The 17,707-nt window shown below is 41.1% G+C and overlaps 1 protein-coding gene across 2 annotated transcripts in view; it reads right to left on the reverse strand.

Annotated features, from left to right (window-relative positions):
- Positions 1 to 17,429, reverse strand: part of lrrcc1 (leucine rich repeat and coiled-coil centrosomal protein 1) — a 79,878-nt gene extending 62,449 nt beyond the window's left edge. Inside the window, exons 1-6 of one of the 2 annotated variants that reach the window (XM_084326832.1) lie at positions 17,169 to 17,429; positions 16,582 to 16,641; positions 12,508 to 12,713; positions 12,213 to 12,278; positions 10,168 to 10,335; positions 8,081 to 8,247 (exon numbers count right to left, since the gene is read on the reverse strand). In XM_084326832.1, coding sequence (XP_084182958.1) covers positions 8,081 to 8,247; positions 10,168 to 10,335; positions 12,213 to 12,278; positions 12,508 to 12,713; positions 16,582 to 16,625 — 651 coding nt within the window. In that variant the 5' untranslated portion in view covers positions 16,626 to 16,641; positions 17,169 to 17,429. The remainder of the gene's footprint in view (positions 1 to 8,080; positions 8,248 to 10,167; positions 10,336 to 12,212; positions 12,279 to 12,507; positions 12,714 to 16,581; positions 16,642 to 17,168) is intronic. The other variant, XM_084326833.1, reaches the window with a different exon arrangement.
- Positions 17,430 to 17,707: the final 278 nt, after the last annotated feature.

Raw genomic sequence — 17,707 nt, forward strand, 5'->3', positions numbered from 1 at the left:
CTCGTTTATATGTAATTACACGTGCTTACGGGAAACTATAGGTTTTGAGGCGAGCAGATCTCAGAGCGATTGCTCTGCAAGAGCTCCTCCCCCTCAGAGCCTTGAAGTCTTTATTTTATTTTATATATATTTTTTGTTCTCACTAACGCGTGCGGAGGTTCACGCTATTTCCCCCCGATCCCTTCCCTGCTGAGCAGGCGCCCCGACCGACCAGTAGGAACCGCAGTTTGCAACGACCAGGACACATACCCTGCCGGCTTCCCAGCCGCTAACACTGCCAATTGTGTTAGTAGGGACGACTAACCAAGCCGGAGGTACCGCTGACAGCTGGATTCGATGCCAGTCTCTGCGGTGGTAGGCGAGTGCATTCTCCACTGCGCTACCCAGCCGCACCCTCAGAGCGAGTCTTGACAGTCCAGTTCAGCCATTGTCTCTACTGATCCCTTTCTATCAGAGTTAAAAAGGTAAGCGATACTGCCACCTGGTGAGATTCGATCGGCATTGCAATTCCAATGTAGGAAAATGAGCCAGGGACCGCTAGAGTAATCCGGATGATCATTTAGAACAGGGATCAAAGGGAAAATATCAAAGGATCCAAAAACGAGTTTACTCGTTATTCGCGCTCAAGCATTGGCGGCGAAACACGAGTTTACTCTTTATTGGCCACCATTGGTTAATAAACGTGATTTTTTTGCATAAAGCAAGCATTTGTTGACTCTCATGTTGATAAGAATATTAAAACTTGAAAAAGATCCGTTTAAGGTAGATTTAGAACAGATACAAAAATATGTGATTAATTTGCGATTAATCACGATTAACTATGGAATATCATGCGATTTATCAGATTAAATATTTTAATAGATTGACAGTTTTAAAGGAAAACTCCAACATTTTGGGAAATTAGCTTATTTGCCATCTACCCTGGAGTTAGACAAGAAGATACATACCTTTTTTCTTCTCTGTGCATGCAGTAGGAGTAGGAAGACGCGCACCGTTAGCCTAGCTTAGCATCAGTCACTGGAAGTAGGTTCCTCCATTAGCCTAGTTCCCAACGTCTTCCTACTCCTACTACATGCACAGAGAAGAAAAAGGTATGCATCTTCTTGTCTAACTCCAGGGTAGATGTTGGAGTTTTCCTTTAACTCATTCAGCGCCAGGGGTCACTGTCTACCTTCTGGCTAGAACGCCAGGGCTTTAATCAATGGGGAGACTGCGAAATTTGCGAGTGCTTAAAATATATCTTATATTATAGCTATGGGTCTAATAACACCATTGATCGTCAGTGAGTTGCTTCTGGTCAACATGCAAAAAACAGATTGTTTTTTCATCCGTACATTTCCGTTTTGAATAGGAGTATAGTTTTGGGGATTCTTAGTAATCCCAGGAAAAGACGCGATAATAGCGTTTTAGTGGAATCCACTTATCACGTTGTCATTTTTCACCTGATTATCAAATATTCCTGAAATCAACGCTAGATTATCGTTATTATCCTTCCTCATGCAAGAATGAAACAGGGCTTGTAGCGGGGCGCTCGCCCCCCCTCCCCACGCAGCCAACGGTAAACAGCACATACACATACACACACACAGCTTCGATCGCGGGAGAAAGAAATATCAGATCAACGCAAGATTTGATATATAGAGTTCTTACCTTGTCTCTGATGTAATGCAAAAAAATATCCAATTATCTGATCGCCATTCCAAATACTGGTCGTGGAGGTCCGTCCCACGTTGTCTGGCATTGCATATGAAGGGGGGGGGGGGGCCAGCCTCGCAGATGTATCGTTGTAAACGCTCGTCCTGCCGGAGTATTTAAACCCCGCCCGCACGGCTCAGATGGGCCCAGAAAAGAAACTACATCATTTCTAATGGAGTGCAATACCGGCTGGAAGGCGTAGTCGGCGGTATTTGCCCTTTTGCGAGCTCAGACCCATTCCCAATGATAACATCAGGCTGGATGGATGAAAAATGAATGGATATAGCTAATAAAAGAAATAACGATTAAAACCCGACTTTTCACGTGATTGGCGCTGAATGAGTTAATACACACACATGACTCCATCTGAGAGGTTGGGAGTTAGGTGACAGTCAGCACTCTGCCATTAGTTGTTGTCAAGTGTTGGTTGGTAACGCATTACAGTAATAATACTGTAATACGTATTTGTATAATGAATTACTACCTCAATTTCAGTAATAATATTAGTTACCCCATCAAAAAATACTAGTTACTCCCTTACTTTGTATTTGTATTTGTATTTATTGGTTTAAAATACAGAGACAGTGCATATTAAGGAACATTTGACTGTAAATATGCCAGTTTAGCCAAGTTGGCTAATTTTCAACTGTAGTCTCTGGGGCAGGTGACATGAGCACAACAATAATTAAAACATAGTACAATAATTAAAACACAGTAGGAATCAATATAGGTTACAATACACTAAAATACATACAAATAAATACATTAAAATACAACCCCTCAGTTAAAAAACATAGTACAATAATTAAAACACAGTAGGAATCAGTATAGGTTAAGTAGATCTAGGTTAACTGTGTCCTGGAGTGGTAGTTGTAGAGTAGCGTTGTAGTTGAGTAGTAGTAGATCTAGGTTAACTGTGTCCTGGAGTAGTAGTTGTAGAGTAGTAGTAGCTGTAGTAGTAGTAGATCTAGGTTAACTGTGTCCTGGAGTGGTAGTTGTAGAGTAGCGTTGTAGTTGTAGATCTAGGTTAACTGTGTCCTGGAGTAGATCTAGGTTAACTGTGTCCTGGAGTGGTAGTTGTAGAGTAGTAGTAGCTGAAGTACAACCACACACACACACACACAACACAATAAACACACATACACACTAAACAACGATGCATACAGGATTATTTATGACTATTTTTAAACTGAATCATTTTATTCTTATTATTTGCTAGATCCAAATGTGAAACACTGTGATTATTTGTTCATGAACTACAGGAGTATTACTGAATAGAGAGCCTATTAGGATGCTAGATCCTAATGTGAAACACTGTGATTTGCCATATCTTGCTATGCTCGCTCATGCCTGTATTTTTTATGTCCGTTCTATTTTATAATTTTTTGACTATTTTTAAACTGAATCATTTTAAACTATTTTTACTATTTGTGTTACTGAAAACTGTAAGCGGAGAGCCTATTGGGATGCTAGATCCTAATGTGAAACACTGTGATTCTACCCGTCTATCTTTTTATGCTCGCTTATGCCTGTATTTTTTACTGTTGTGAAGCACTTTGAACTGCAACCTCTGTATGAAAAGTGCTATACAAATAAAGTTATTATTATTATTATTATAGGTTACAATACACTAAAATACATAGAAATAAATACATTAAAATACAACCCCTCAGTTAAAATGGTTGCACACTTGACCATCTCTCAACCATGATTTTAAGTTAGTTTTAAATGAGATGTAACTTTGATACTCCCTGAGCCGTGTTGGCAGACTGTTCCAGGTGTGGGCTGCTCTCACGGAAAAGGCTGTCTGACTAAAAGCAGACCTCCTGTTTGGGACTACACAGTCCCCTCTGACTACATACCTGGTATATCTATCAGCAGATGCTTTCTGTTTTATGAAAGTACAGAGGGGGGGAGGAGCCAAGCCATGTAGGATTTTATAGGTAAGGCAGGCATCTTTGAATTTTTTTCAAAGACCAAACATCATTGTTGATCTATATAATCTATCCAAACTGTGTTCAAGGCTCAAGTGGGCATTGTAAGATAATCCAATGTCAAAAGTCAAGACTCTCGCAAAAGAGGGTGAAATAGCTCTGAATCGTGTACTATGTAACAAACCATCAAATACACTCACAGCACACACATCCACACGCACACTCACTTTAAACAAACAACTCACTGCAGCAGCCACTTTAGACACCTAACACACTTTATATTTATTGGTAAAGAATTTGCACAACTTATACCTCATCACCTTACTGTAAATTGTACCTAAATTGTACCTCATCCCATTTCTGCATTGTACAGTATATTGTATTGTAACTCAGTTACTTTTCTACTCTGCATTGTATATTGTATATATGTACATTGAACACCTTTGTCTACATACTTGACTTCTATTTTATACGTATCTATTTTTATCTAGCACAATCTCTGGAGCAAAACAGAAAGAAACATTTTATATAAAAGTATTTTTGTATGACAACTAATAAAGAAACTTGAAACTTGAACTTGTCTTCTTCACTCAGGCTACTGTATGTATTTCATGGAGGCAGGTAGAATCCTCGACCCTACTGGGTAGAATTCAAGTTTAAAGAGTACGCCACCAGCCCTGTTGTATCCCGAGTGTGAGAGGAGCCCCGACTTCTCCTACTTTCCACTTCGAAAAGCACCTAAAACACCTTTGACCTCCAACACCTGCTGTCCTACAACAGCACGACCAACTTCATCAATCTAAGCCAGCTGTGCTTTTGATCGAGCCTGAAGTACTAGTAGCCTCATTACCAAACTACTGAGGGAAAGAAAAGCCGCTGGTGTGCAGTTAATAATACACGTTATTTGTATAGCCCCTTTCATACAAGAATTGCAGTTCTTTGCATACAAGAAGTGCTTCACAGCACACAGTAAAAAAGACAGGCATAAAATTAGGACAAAATGTACAAAAAAGTGCAGACATAAAATAAGTATGAAATAGATGGCAGCAAAATAGTCAAGGTAAGGCATAGAACATTAAATTGAACATCTTAATAGGCTACGAGCAGAGGTTGTAGGCTACCAGCAGAGGTTGTAGGCTACCACATTTTGATGGTACGAATGGAATCAATTTACATTTAGTAATTTAGCTAATGCTTTTATCCAAAGCGACTTGCAAGTTGTGTACAACAAGTCAGCAGGAAGGGTACAACTCTGGCAGCTAAGGGTCAGTAAGATTGTTCATCAAACAGTGCTGAACTTGAGTGCTACAGTCTTGAGTGCATAGTAGTATAGACATATTAGCATAGTAGGTAGTAATATAGGCAAAGTAGATTACTTAGTAGCAAATTGCATAATAGTAAAAGACTACGAAGGTTAGTATTATTTCTTTTTGTGTAGTTGGTAACGGAAGTAACGTAATGAGTATTGAATTACTGCTCCCAGTAATAAGTAAAGAAACAATTACATCCAGAGATTGGCCAGTTGGTCCAAAGAGTTCAACCACCAACCTTCAAGTCACGAGTTCACTTCTCTTTTGTTTTATTTCACAAAAATTTACTGAATCTACCAAGACATTTACACTGCTGTCCACCCTCTGTCCTCTGAGACGTTACGTCCCTTACAGGCCAGGAAACAAACTGTGTCCTCCACCAACCACAGTGGCTGTGAAATTCATAATTAACCACTAATCATACGAACAGCTATTTACAATTTTAGAATAGAAACAAGTCTTGTTCATTGTCTGCCAAAGTGTTAAGTAGAGTGGACAAACATGTTCTAATTGTCAGAATTTATACACATCTCATTAGGGCTGCACGATTCTTGCAAAAATCACGATTTTTCTCTCTAAGAATTGAGATCACGATTCTTATTTTCAAAGTTCTTGACTTAAACTTAAAAGTCTCTTTTTAATTTAAAGGTCCCATGTTTTGCTATTCCTTTCACTATTTGGGCAATGTTACACAATTCCTGTGAGTCTATGGAGCACATCTGTAAGTCTGTTTGTATTTCTAACCAAGTAAAGTAAAGCAGCATTTTTCCACTTCAAGATTTCAAGCTGTTTTGGGCTGGGCTCCGCCCATAAGCGCTTTGAGTGACAGTCACCCACACAGCGTGATATATGTATACGAGAGAGCAAGAGAGAGAACGAGCGAGCGAGAGAGCACCCGTGTGGCTGTGTGAGCGGCTCGACTGCGATTGTGTGTAAAATGCAGGTGGACCATGGAGAGAGAGGGAGAGAGAGAGAGGATACATCGCTCCGTGCGCGAGTGTGTGCTGTGTGAGCGGCTCAACTGTGATTGTGTGTAAAATGCAGAGCTAACTTAGAGCTAAGCTAACTAGCTACTGTTACCCAGCGTTAGCTAAATGTGACAGTTGGCGTTAATTGCCGCCACCCGTGGGTAGTTAACCCCTTTTAAATGAATGTTGACATCTCTCAAATATAACTGTTACAGTCCAGTTCACTGTCCTCCTGATTACCTGACCGGAAATTTTGGATATGGAAAACAGCTGGCTAGCCAACAAGCTAGCAGACTGGCTGCTAGACAGTAGACACCCAGCCTCAACCATTTGGAGAACCCAAAGACATGGCCATCTCTCGAATACCCAAATGTGTACCACTACCTGATCAAACATCCACGTAAGATTAGATAAGATAAAAGGGCGGCTAAGTGGTGCAGTGGGGAAGGCGCTGGCCACTAACGCAGGAGATGCTGGGTTCAAGCCCAGCTCTCGGCGTTGCTACCAGCTTGGCTGGTCGTTCATACTAACACAATTGGCAGTGTTAGGGGTGGGAAAGCTGGTGGGTGGGGATCGGACGTTGTGGACAACGACTCCTACAGGTCGGTTGGTGCGCCTGTACAGCAGAATCAGGAAGTAACGGGGGCAGTGTGAGCCTCCCACGCGTTACTCCTCGCCACAGAGATCGCGCTGTACAGGTGAAAAGATGCGACAGCTGCCTCCTCGTGTACCGGAGGGGACACGTGATGCAAGGCTTGGTCCTCACTGCAGCCGACCAGTGGGAGGCATAGTCTAGCAATGTTCGAGACAGGGGAGGGGAGAATTGAAGGGAGAATTGGCGAGGCGAAATTGGAATGGGAGAAAAATAGAAAAATAAGGAGAAAAAGTGGATTAAAAAAAAAAGATTAGATAAGATAAGATAAGCTCCTATCGGTACTGTAGTACTACTACATTGTTGGACAAGCTATGCTAGCTGTCATGAACTAGAGCTAGCCAGCCACTTTTTCCTCCGTGATGCCTCGGCTAGTCGGCTCAGTATTATATAAAACTTGCGATTTGGATTTTTGTTTTTGTTATTAGTACAAAACGTAACACAGCAGCTCTTTGGCATTGTGATGCACTGAAGAAAATTACCCTTGATTGTGTTTAATTTGCCGCTTTTCCGATCCGTATCTGCACTAAATGAAGCGTTCACAATGTACCTGGGGGGCATGTTTCCCCCACGCCGTAGTTGCGTTGCAACAACAGACAGGAAGTTGACTTCAAGAATACATCACTCTGTGCGCGCGTGTGCGCTGTGTGAGCGCACACCGCGATTGTGTGTAAAATGCAGGTGGACCGTGGGGAGAGAGAGGGAGAGTCAGGGACAGGGAGACCGCTTCCGCATTATTCCCACTGCTCCATTGTTGAGCGAATTGTTGACACGTCAACCCGTTTGAGGAAGTGTCAGTATTTCCACTCGCTCTGTTGTTGAGCGAATTGTTGATTGTGGGCGGTGACTACAACCAGTGCCTTATTCACGTCAGCGAGCGAGTCAAAAACCCCATTGATACAACCCCACATTGCTAGAAAACAATGCTAAACACTGGAAAAGGCAATTTATAAGACATGGGACATTTAAAAGAAATCGTCATAATTTTCAAATGAGATCGCATAGGTCTATGAATTCAGATCGCGATTTGTTTTCCGATTAAATCGTGCAGCCCTACATCTCATATTCTAAGATCAAATTTGATTGCCTTGTCTTTTTACTATTACCCTGCCCATACCTGTACCTCCCCTCTCCACCATGCTGCTATGACGCACACATTTCCCCAAGGGGATCAATAAAGGAATATCTTATCTTATCCCAGCCACAGTTCTTGTTCTTCGTCTGCCAAAGTATCAAGTAGAGTGGACAAACATGTTCTAATTGTCATATACATATTTCATATTATAATTCTAAGATCTAATTTGATTGCCTATATTTATGTATTTCTACTATTACCCTGCCCATACCTCCCCTCCCCCATGCTGCTATGATGCCTGCATTTCCCCAAGAGGATCAATAAAGGAATATCTTATCTTATGTTATCTTATACCACAGGCTACATTTACCAGCATTTGGCAGGTGTTTATTTGCCACACTGATTCCATTTACAAAATATATTGATAATAATAAACCAAGTATTACCAGGTTGTTGGCACTAGTGTCAGAGGAGACCAGGAATTCCATGTAGTCCTCCAGACCAGGGATATCTCCAGGACTGTCCTCCCCTAGAGGTGCTGGGTTCCCCAGCCGGTCCATCCCATCCAGGATGGAGATCTGTGGTAAGGACTGGACGACCATCTCCCTGTAGCCTGGAGCGGTGTGGAGACACATACATTAGCTGCAGCTGAGTCTAAACACCCTGGCTACCTCAAGTACACACGCATACTCATGGATCTAAATACCACGTGTTCCTATATCAATCATATGCTTGTGATAACATTCATCTGAGCAAATTGAAATATAAGGAAGCACATCTGGGATGAGACTGGACAACCTAGAGTCTATAGGTCCGTCAATGGATTGGAGCTATGGACCTTATCATACTCGCTCTGGTGATTGGCTTATACACTTAAGGTGCTGAAAGTGTTAATAGCCAACCACTTCACCACAGTATGCAGTTGTTTTTAATTGTTTTGAATGTTTAATTGATTGACTTTCTGTTTCTATATAAAAAAAATTATTATGTATTATGTATTTCTTAACATCATTGTAAATGAGAGCTTGGTCTCAACGATACTTTTGAGATAAAAAAAAGATTGAATGAATGAATGAACATTCTAATTATGTATCAGTGGTAAAGACGAGAAAAGAAAGACAATAAGTAGCCGTCCCCAAATGACCTTTGTGTTTTCATTAGGGACAATTTGGGGGGTATTGGGTCAGATGTTTCTCAATCTTGTGAATTAGAAGTGATGCCTCAAAAGCAACAGTGAAAGAGAGGAAACTCAAAGGGGTTATAGACGGCTACACTGGAATTCTGTTGCTAGGCAACAGTTTGGAGCCAAGTATATTCCCCATCATTCATCGCATCAGCAACAGGAAACAAACTTGGCTCCTTTTAGAATGTTATTGTCGTGACTTTGAAACAGTTTATAAAATCATCGATGACCGTCGCAACACTAGATTTCAGTGTTATATACTCAAACTAGGCTTGCTGCGGTAGTTTCAGGCACATTACTTGCCCATCGGTGTGTTTTCTTAATTTTCTTTTGTTTAATAAAACCCATTTAGTTCATTTTCACATATCAGTGCCCACATTCAAATAAAAAATGCTAATTTGTAGAATACCAAGTGTGTAAATCAGACATTATAAACTAAACGTGCGGAGACTGCGGACAGCAGCTATTTTAGGTTGCACTTTCACTTAGTTTTAACTTCACGTGAAGGAGAGAAAGAAGGCTCTAGAAACAACACGACACTTTACACAACAATAGCACAACGGGGACCAGTCCAGACCAGCAACAGTACATTTGACTGGAGAGGAGCTCAGAGGACCAGTCCAGACCAGCAACAGTACGTTTGACTGGAGAGGAGCTCAGAGGACCAGTCCAGACCAGCAACAGTACGTTTGACTGGAGAGGAGCTCAGAGGACCAGTCCAGACCAGCAACAGTACGTTTGACTGGAGAGGAGCTCAGAGGACCAGTCCAGACCAGCAACAGTACGTTTGACTGGAGAGGAGCTCAGAGGACCAGTCCAGACCAGCAACAGTACGTTTGACTGGAGAGGAGCTCAGAGGACCAGTCCAGAGTCAGACCAGCAACAGTACGTTTGACTGGAGAGGAGCTCAGAGGACCAGTCCAGACCAGCAACAGTACGTTTGACTGGAGAGGAGCTCAGAGGACCAGTCCAGACCAGCAACAGTACGTTTGCGCAGTATGTGATCAGTGCGCTACATTGATCCGTCCGTCAATGAACAGATAGAAAAGTGACGGAAGGTATTACTGTCCGTTGGTTTATTTTTTTATTAGAACCTAACATCAACTCCGTCTGTCCAACAAATGGATACTAATCATTGAAAATGTATTATAAACAGATGCAGACGGACATACATGAATGTAGCCGTATAACATTAGAGATTAAAGTAAGCACTTAGATATTGATTGTCATTTTGTAAAATGTCCAGTTTCACCGGTGTTGTCGTGAGTTTATCGTTCATGGGAAATTCCACATCACCACGGCAACTCTAATTCTAAAACTAAGTCCAGCTACATTTCAGCAACACTCCACCTGGCAGGCTGCAGATGGGGTTGTCTGTTCCATCCAGGCTCAAGGTGACCTCTCTCAAACTCTGCACTCCCAGCATGCACTGAAGCAGGTGGTTGATGCTGTCCAGGCGGTTGCTATGGAGACTGAGGTGCTTCAGTTTGTACTCTGCCCCATGGAGGTACAGCAATCCTGACAGGAAGACGTGGGGTGAAGCGGCGTAAATATATATATTAGTGCTGTCAGGCGATTAAAAAAAGTAATCTAATTAATTACAGGATTTGTAATTAATTAATTGAATTAATCGCATTTTAATCGCATAACCATTTTAAGCCTGATATTTTATATTCTATAATCATATTTCAAATTGCATGTGTTCGGATGGAAAAAAATAATATATTTTTTTAAATAAATTTTTAGTACATTTTCATAACGCGATAATTTGCTGTGTAATTAATGAATCTAATTAACGCAATAAACTGACAGCCCTAATATATATATATATATATATATATATATATATATATATATATATATATATATATATATATAAATGAGAAACATTGTTTTGTTATATAAGATAAGATATTCCTTTATTGATCCCTTACAGGGCCGGAAACTAACTGTGTCCTCCACCAACCACAGTGGCTGTGGAATTCATACATTAACACATTGGGCGCCAGACCCGAGATTTCTCGGGTTTATCGCTTTTCTTTTATTCGATTTTTTTATTCTATGCCATGTCACGGACCTCTGTGTTACCATAGGAAATCATTCTGAGATCCCGAGAGTGCAATACCGGCCTCATCCTGCTAGGTGGCAGTATCGCCCACCCTTTGAAACCTTATTACACACGGTGTGTCACATCTAATTTCGTCCGGGCGGAGAATTTAGACCAAGCCAAGTAAATCGCTTCATCCGATCACTTCGAAACACGTTCAGCACACTTGAGGCATATCTTGTGCCACTTCATGTCAGGGACCCGATCGACATCAATACTGGAAATCGCGATCAGACAATTGGAATATGCTTTTTGGAATAACCCAGATCAAAGGTAAGGACTATCTGACGTCAATTCCACCTTTGATCCCATTCAAAACGAATGCCGTTACTGGCGATCAAAGCATCAAAAAACGACCTCGCCCCCCTTTCATGCATTCATGATGAAACATAATACCTATTATATACCTTTGATTTGGAAATAGTAGCGTGCCCAGGCGAGCAATGCGAACGCTTTTAGCAAAATTCACATATCGCTCCATAACAGTTACCAGGAATTTGCGAGGATCACTCTGAAACTATACAATATTCACCGCGGTATAACACGCGAACGTATACATGAAAAGATTTCTAGTTTTTCACATGTTGAATGAGGGATAGTTAATGTCAAATGAGCCATAGTATTGTATCCATAGCTATAATATAGAATATAGATATATAGCCCTGCAAACACAGCGACGCACAGTGAAAATCCCTATCTCTTACAACGGTGGCACAATGAGTACAAGGATGGCTAAAACGGCTGCCGCTAAAAGTGTTAACCACTAATCATACTAAAAGCCGTTTACCATTTTAGAATAGAAACTAGTCTTGTTCTTCATCTGCCAAAGTGTCAAGTAGAGTGGACATTCCATATTCTAAAATCTTATATCACCTATATTTATGTCTTTCTACTATTACCCTGCCCATACCTGTACCCCCCCCCCTCCCCCATGCTGCTATGACGCACACATTTCCCCAAGTGGATCAATAAAGGAATATCTTATCTTATACCAGCCACAGGCAAAATTTACCACCATTAACAAAACAAGACCTGGGGGACATTTGGACATCATAGCAGTATGGGGGAGGGGAGGTACAGGTATGGGCAGGGCAATAGTAGAAAGACATAAATATAGGCAATAGAATTTGATCTGAATATAAAAATATGAGGACAAATAAACAGTGTAAACAAAGGTGCAGATGAGGGTCTGTATGCCCCATTGGTTATATTATACGTTACAATAACTAACTATAGGTAATCAATCCGAATATACTACGAGTCCGTATTTAATCCGTTTTCCGCTCACCTGTGAGACTGCCGATCTGGTTGTAGGATACATTTAATCTGGTCAGGTTCACCAGGCCATTGAGTCCTGAGGCACGGCGGGGAGGAGGGGGGGTTGGGGGGGCATTAACAACAAATTAATCCATGGCTCATTAAACGTCAGCATCGTCGGAGTAAACAACATGCAAAGCGGTAATGAAGACTTATGAGTCTGAGAACCCCCCCCCACACACACACTACCCGCCCCCCAGCCCCACTACCCCCTGCCCGACACACAAGCGTCCAATGTCAACGGCGAGCGCCGACTAAAGCGTTACCGTCGAGCTTGGCGATTAAGTTGCAGGATAGATTCAGGGTCCGCAGGAACGCCAGGGAACTGAGGCCTTCGATCCGAGAGATGCGATTGGAGGAGAGATCCAAGTGGCGTAGGTACCAAGCCCCGGTCAGGCCCTCTATTTTGGAGATGCGGTTGCAGTGCAGGTTGAGGGATTTCACGGCGGGACGGAGCGGCACTTCCGACAGACTAGACAATAGGGCTGCACGATTAATCGTTTTTTAATCGAAATCGCGATTTGGAATGATGCAATTATCAAATCGCCATGCCTGCAATTAATTTTTTTTTTTTTTTTAACCAGGAAGTCCCATTGAGATACAAGATCTCCTTTGCAAGGTAGACCTGGCCAAGATGACAGCAATAACATTTGCAATACATCACATAGCAATAAAATGTGCGATACATCACACAAGAACATAATAAATGTGCATATACATACAATATACCAGGGGTGGGCAATTATTTTTCCCGGGGGGCCGAATGAGCAACTGAAAATATGTTGGAGGGCCGGGCCAAAATTCCAAACTCAATTATGCATAATATACATTTTATTGGGGAGCTCCCGTAGCTCACCGCATATCTCGGCGCTATTTCTGCGTCGGGGAAAACTGTGCTCGTCACGGATCTGGGGGACACGAGTTCGATTCCCGGACCCGCCGTCATTTCTCAGAATGTCTTCCCCTGCTCTACATCCCATTTCAACCTGTTTCGGTCGGTCATGCTTGACCAGAAAAAGCGATAAACGCTAAAAAATAAAGTTTAAAAAAAAATATATACATTTTATTTCTATATATAAAAAGCAGTAAATGGCATTGTTTTGACCCCTGGTAAGAGTGTATGTTATTATTTGGCAATTAAAGGTGAGGTTAGCTTTCAAAAATATCATTTATTCAAATAGAATTTATTTCCAAAATGATAAACAAAATGTGAAACATTAATAACAAAGGGCATGTATGAAAAAGTGCTATACAAATAAAGTTATTATTTTGAGTTTCATATACTATTGAAACAAGGATTTTCTTAGCTTTCTAAAGACATCACATCATCTTATAGCCAAAATAAACAAGACATGTCACTGAACTGTGTAAAGAAAAGTGTCCCAGTAGCCTTTTTTACTTTACATGCCTATATTAAACATTTAATGTTTTCAGAACTGTGCAAAAAAAAAAGAAAAAAAAATATTAAGTGTCCCATTTCACTTGTTATATTTCCACATTTTAGTGTTCTTCAGCGCTTTTTTTTTTTCATTCAGTGTGATAAATCCAGTCTCTGTTGAGGTTTAACAAGTCCATCAAAGTCAGGTTGCATGTCTGAGGTGGAGATGCGAAGCACAGCTGCCAGATGTTCATCAGTGAGAGAGGATCTGTACCTGGACTTGGTAAACGTCATGACTGAGAATGTCTGTTCACATATAGGTGGATCCAAAGAGAACCAACATCTTCTGAGCATGTCTCCTCATGTTTGGAAAGTTCTCCTCCTTGAGAGCAGAGTAGAACTCTAGCAGTGATGCTGACTTAAAGTGCTCTTTCAGTAGTGAATCAGACTGCAGGTCAATGAGTTCAAGCTGAACATCAGTGGGTGCACTATCAACACTGCAGGTAAAGGGAGAGGAAACCAGCTGGATTTCATCCTCAACCCTTTTGGAAATCTTGAAAACGCCTTGAAAATTCATCATGCAGTGCTCCCAACATGGATGAGTACCTGTGCCGGTGATCAGCTGATGGTTTGACTTCTTTCAGGGTTTTCATGTGTTTGAGATTGTTGCTGCCTAGTTGCCTTGAAATTAATTGCAACTTTGTCATGAAGGCTTTCACATGGCTATGCATTTCATGAGCAAAAATGCCCTTGCCCTGCAGTTGTGTGTTCAGTAGGGATGGGTACCGTTCACATTTGAACCGATACGGTACCGGTACCTGTGAATCGATACCGGTACCCAACGGTACCTTTTTTCTGTACTTTAGTCTCAAAAAATGTAATCTACCTACCTCAGTTGTGAAAAAAGAAATCCAAACTTCAAATAACCACACTTTCAACCGTTTTCGGCTTGCCCCGACTGCTTTGTTGTTGAATCAAGTCAAATCCTAGGTACGCGTATATTGTGCGTGTGAACATTGACATGAAAAGAAAAAAGTAAAACATTTTTATTTTTTTATTATTATCATGTAATCTTTCGCGGGCCGGTCAGAATCAGAACCCGGCCGTACAATGCCCAGGTCTGCAATATACAATACATCACATGTAAACACAATTTTGCAGTTGGGACCCGACAGTTGGGACCAGACTACAGAAAGCAGCAACATTCTTCTTGTAGGAAGTTATGTAATACAGATTTAAATTCACCAAGAGAGACCGGGGTGTCTAAGTGGATAATGGTCATGTAGCTCATTCCATGCCCAAGGTGCGAAGCTTGAGAAAGCTGTTCCTAGCTAACCCTGCTCAAGACAGAGAAAACATCTGAGCTGAGTAAGGAAAGGGTGGGGCATCTCTCTCTCTACTGGTTCAATTAATGTAGAAAAGTAGAAAAACGTTGCACTATAAAAACAAACTAGATAGTTGATGATAATAAACATTTAACTTCATTAGCTGAAGTATTCTAAAATCATTTACACCATTCTCCTTTTCTGTGTGTGTGTGTGTGTGTGTGTGTGTGTGTGTGTGTGTGTGTGTGTGTGTGTGTGTGTGTGTGTGTGTGTGTGTGTGTGTGTGTGTGTGTGTGCGTCTCATATCTGGTCTGACATCAGAGGAGTTTGATAGTATTTACTGAGGATTGCCAGATAATGTTGATATTTAAACACAAAAAAAATTATAATAAATATACATGATCATGGAACATAAAAAAAATTGTTGTAGGAACAGTTTGGGAGAGGGAGGTAAGGGGTTTTAGATTGTGTGTTGTGAAGTTTACTTCAGAGAGGGAGAGTAAAGTACAGGGAAAAAAGGTACCGTTGGGTACCGGTATCGATTCCCAGGTAAAAAGAAACATTTTCAGACTCGGTGTCCCGAACAGACCCACCGCGTAGGCCAGATGCAAGCCGCATTTTACAATAAACCTCTGTGGGGCTGCTTAAAAAAATTATAATTGCAAATGTAATCGCAATCGCAATATCTGTCAGAAAAATCGCAATTAGATTATTTCCCAAAATCGTGCAGCCCTAGTAGACAAGAGGGTTAACAGGGAGGGATGGGACTGCGACAGCTGCCAGGGCTTAATAACAGGTTCAATATGACAGACCACCAATTTGCCTGGCAGGAAATGTAATGCCAGCAAAGGAGGAGATATGGGGGAACAAAATTAATATAGCAGGTTATCATTTATTTGGAAAACAAAGTGACATGTAGGAATGAGCATTGATGTTAGTAATCTGTGCACTTTAAACATGCACTAGGTGTAGACCTGTGATGTGCAACAGTTACATATTACTTTACTTATATTACATTTACATTCATTCAATCTTTATTTAATCTCGAAGGATCATTGAGAGCAAACTCGTTAACAATGACGTCGAGAAATACAACACATAATAAATACAAAAAAGATATACAACAATATGGAAACAGAAAGTCAATCAATTGTCGATCAACAACTGCAGACTGTGGTAAAGTGGTTTGCTATTAACTATATACAATAGAGATACTAATGTTTAAAGTGCATTGGAAAACATTCAATGTCTGGGGCAAAGCTAAAAGCAGATTTTCCTATTTCAGTGCAAACTCTAGGAAGAAACATTTAGTCATTTAGCTGACACTTTTATCCAAAGCGACTTAGAAGTTCTGTACAACAAGTCAGCAGGAAGGGTACAACTCAGTAAGATAAGGGTCAGTAAGATTGTTCGTCAAACAGTGTCGAACTTGAGTGCTACAGACTTGAGTGCATAGACTATTAGCATAGAAGGTAGTAATATAGCCAGGCAAGGTAGATTCCTTAGTAGTATAGTATCTGTGGTATCTGTGGAAACATTACAGTATCTACTTAGTTACTTACACCTAGTGCATGTTTAACATGCTGTTAGGACAAGTTAGACAACTTCGTATGTAGAGATAATGTGACGTTAATTACCTTGATATATCCTTGTCGATCAGACTCAGCTCTCCATCCGCCATAACCTACGACATTAGGCTAACAACAATCAATGTAAGTTAGCCTAACAGTTACATAACACTGTAAATGTCCAAACCCCCCCACCCCCACCTAATGTACATGCAGTCTCCTCCCCACCGTATGTATATATTCTCTCCCCACCGTATGTATATTTCTCTCCCACCCACCCCCTCCTAATGTACAGTCCCCTCCCCATACTCTCTGTCAGGATCTATGGATAACAGACAGTACTGTATATTTGCATATCGTATATGTCACAAATGTAACAGTAATAAATACCTGTATGTCATGTATGTCCCTATGCCATAAATGTCATGTATGTTGTGTATGTCATAAATGTCACTATGAATTGAAAATGGGGGACCCTGATGTAAACAAGACAAACGTCTTTCTCTGGTCTGCATCCCCTTAACAATTGTGTGTATTGAGCCGTACTGTATTGTACCCATTCTGCAATCTGTTAATAAAGTTCATTCATTCATTTCATTCAACAATCACCAACTCAGATATTACACAGTACCATAGCTGTCTTAAAGTGATCTTACCAACAGAGTTCCACAGCGCAATTAGCTCAGCAATAGCATTAACGGTGGACGCGAATGTTTTTTGCAGGACTTTAGTTTAGTTTAGACTGTTGTAGTGTGGACGCGTTTTAACCGGCTAACGTTAGCTTAGAGAACGTCCAACTGTGAGGCATAAACATCCCGACGAGCCCCAACTCACGACGAGAAGCTCCACATACAGCTGCAAGTAACAGTTAGCTACACTTCTAATAACAACCACTGTGACATATTTTGAGGTTGTTGTAACGTTTGTTGCTGTTTACTGGCTGCTAACGTTACTTGAACCACCCGCCTCTAGCGTCGCACTTCCTGCTGACGTCACACAATAACTTCCGTTTCTTTCCTCTGATGAAGTACTTTGATGAAGTTGGTGCTGTGTGTGAATGAATGAATGAATGAAAACTTTATTTAACAGATTGCAGAATGGGTACAATACAGTACGGCTCAATACACACGATTGTTAAGGGAATGCAGACCAGAGAAATGCGTTTTGTTTACATCAGGGTCCCCCATTTTCAATT

The sequence above is a fragment of the Notolepis coatsorum genome, assembly GCF_963971535.1.
Source record: "Notolepis coatsorum genome assembly, chromosome: 13".
Lineage (NCBI taxonomy): Eukaryota > Metazoa > Chordata > Actinopteri > Aulopiformes > Paralepididae > Notolepis > Notolepis coatsorum.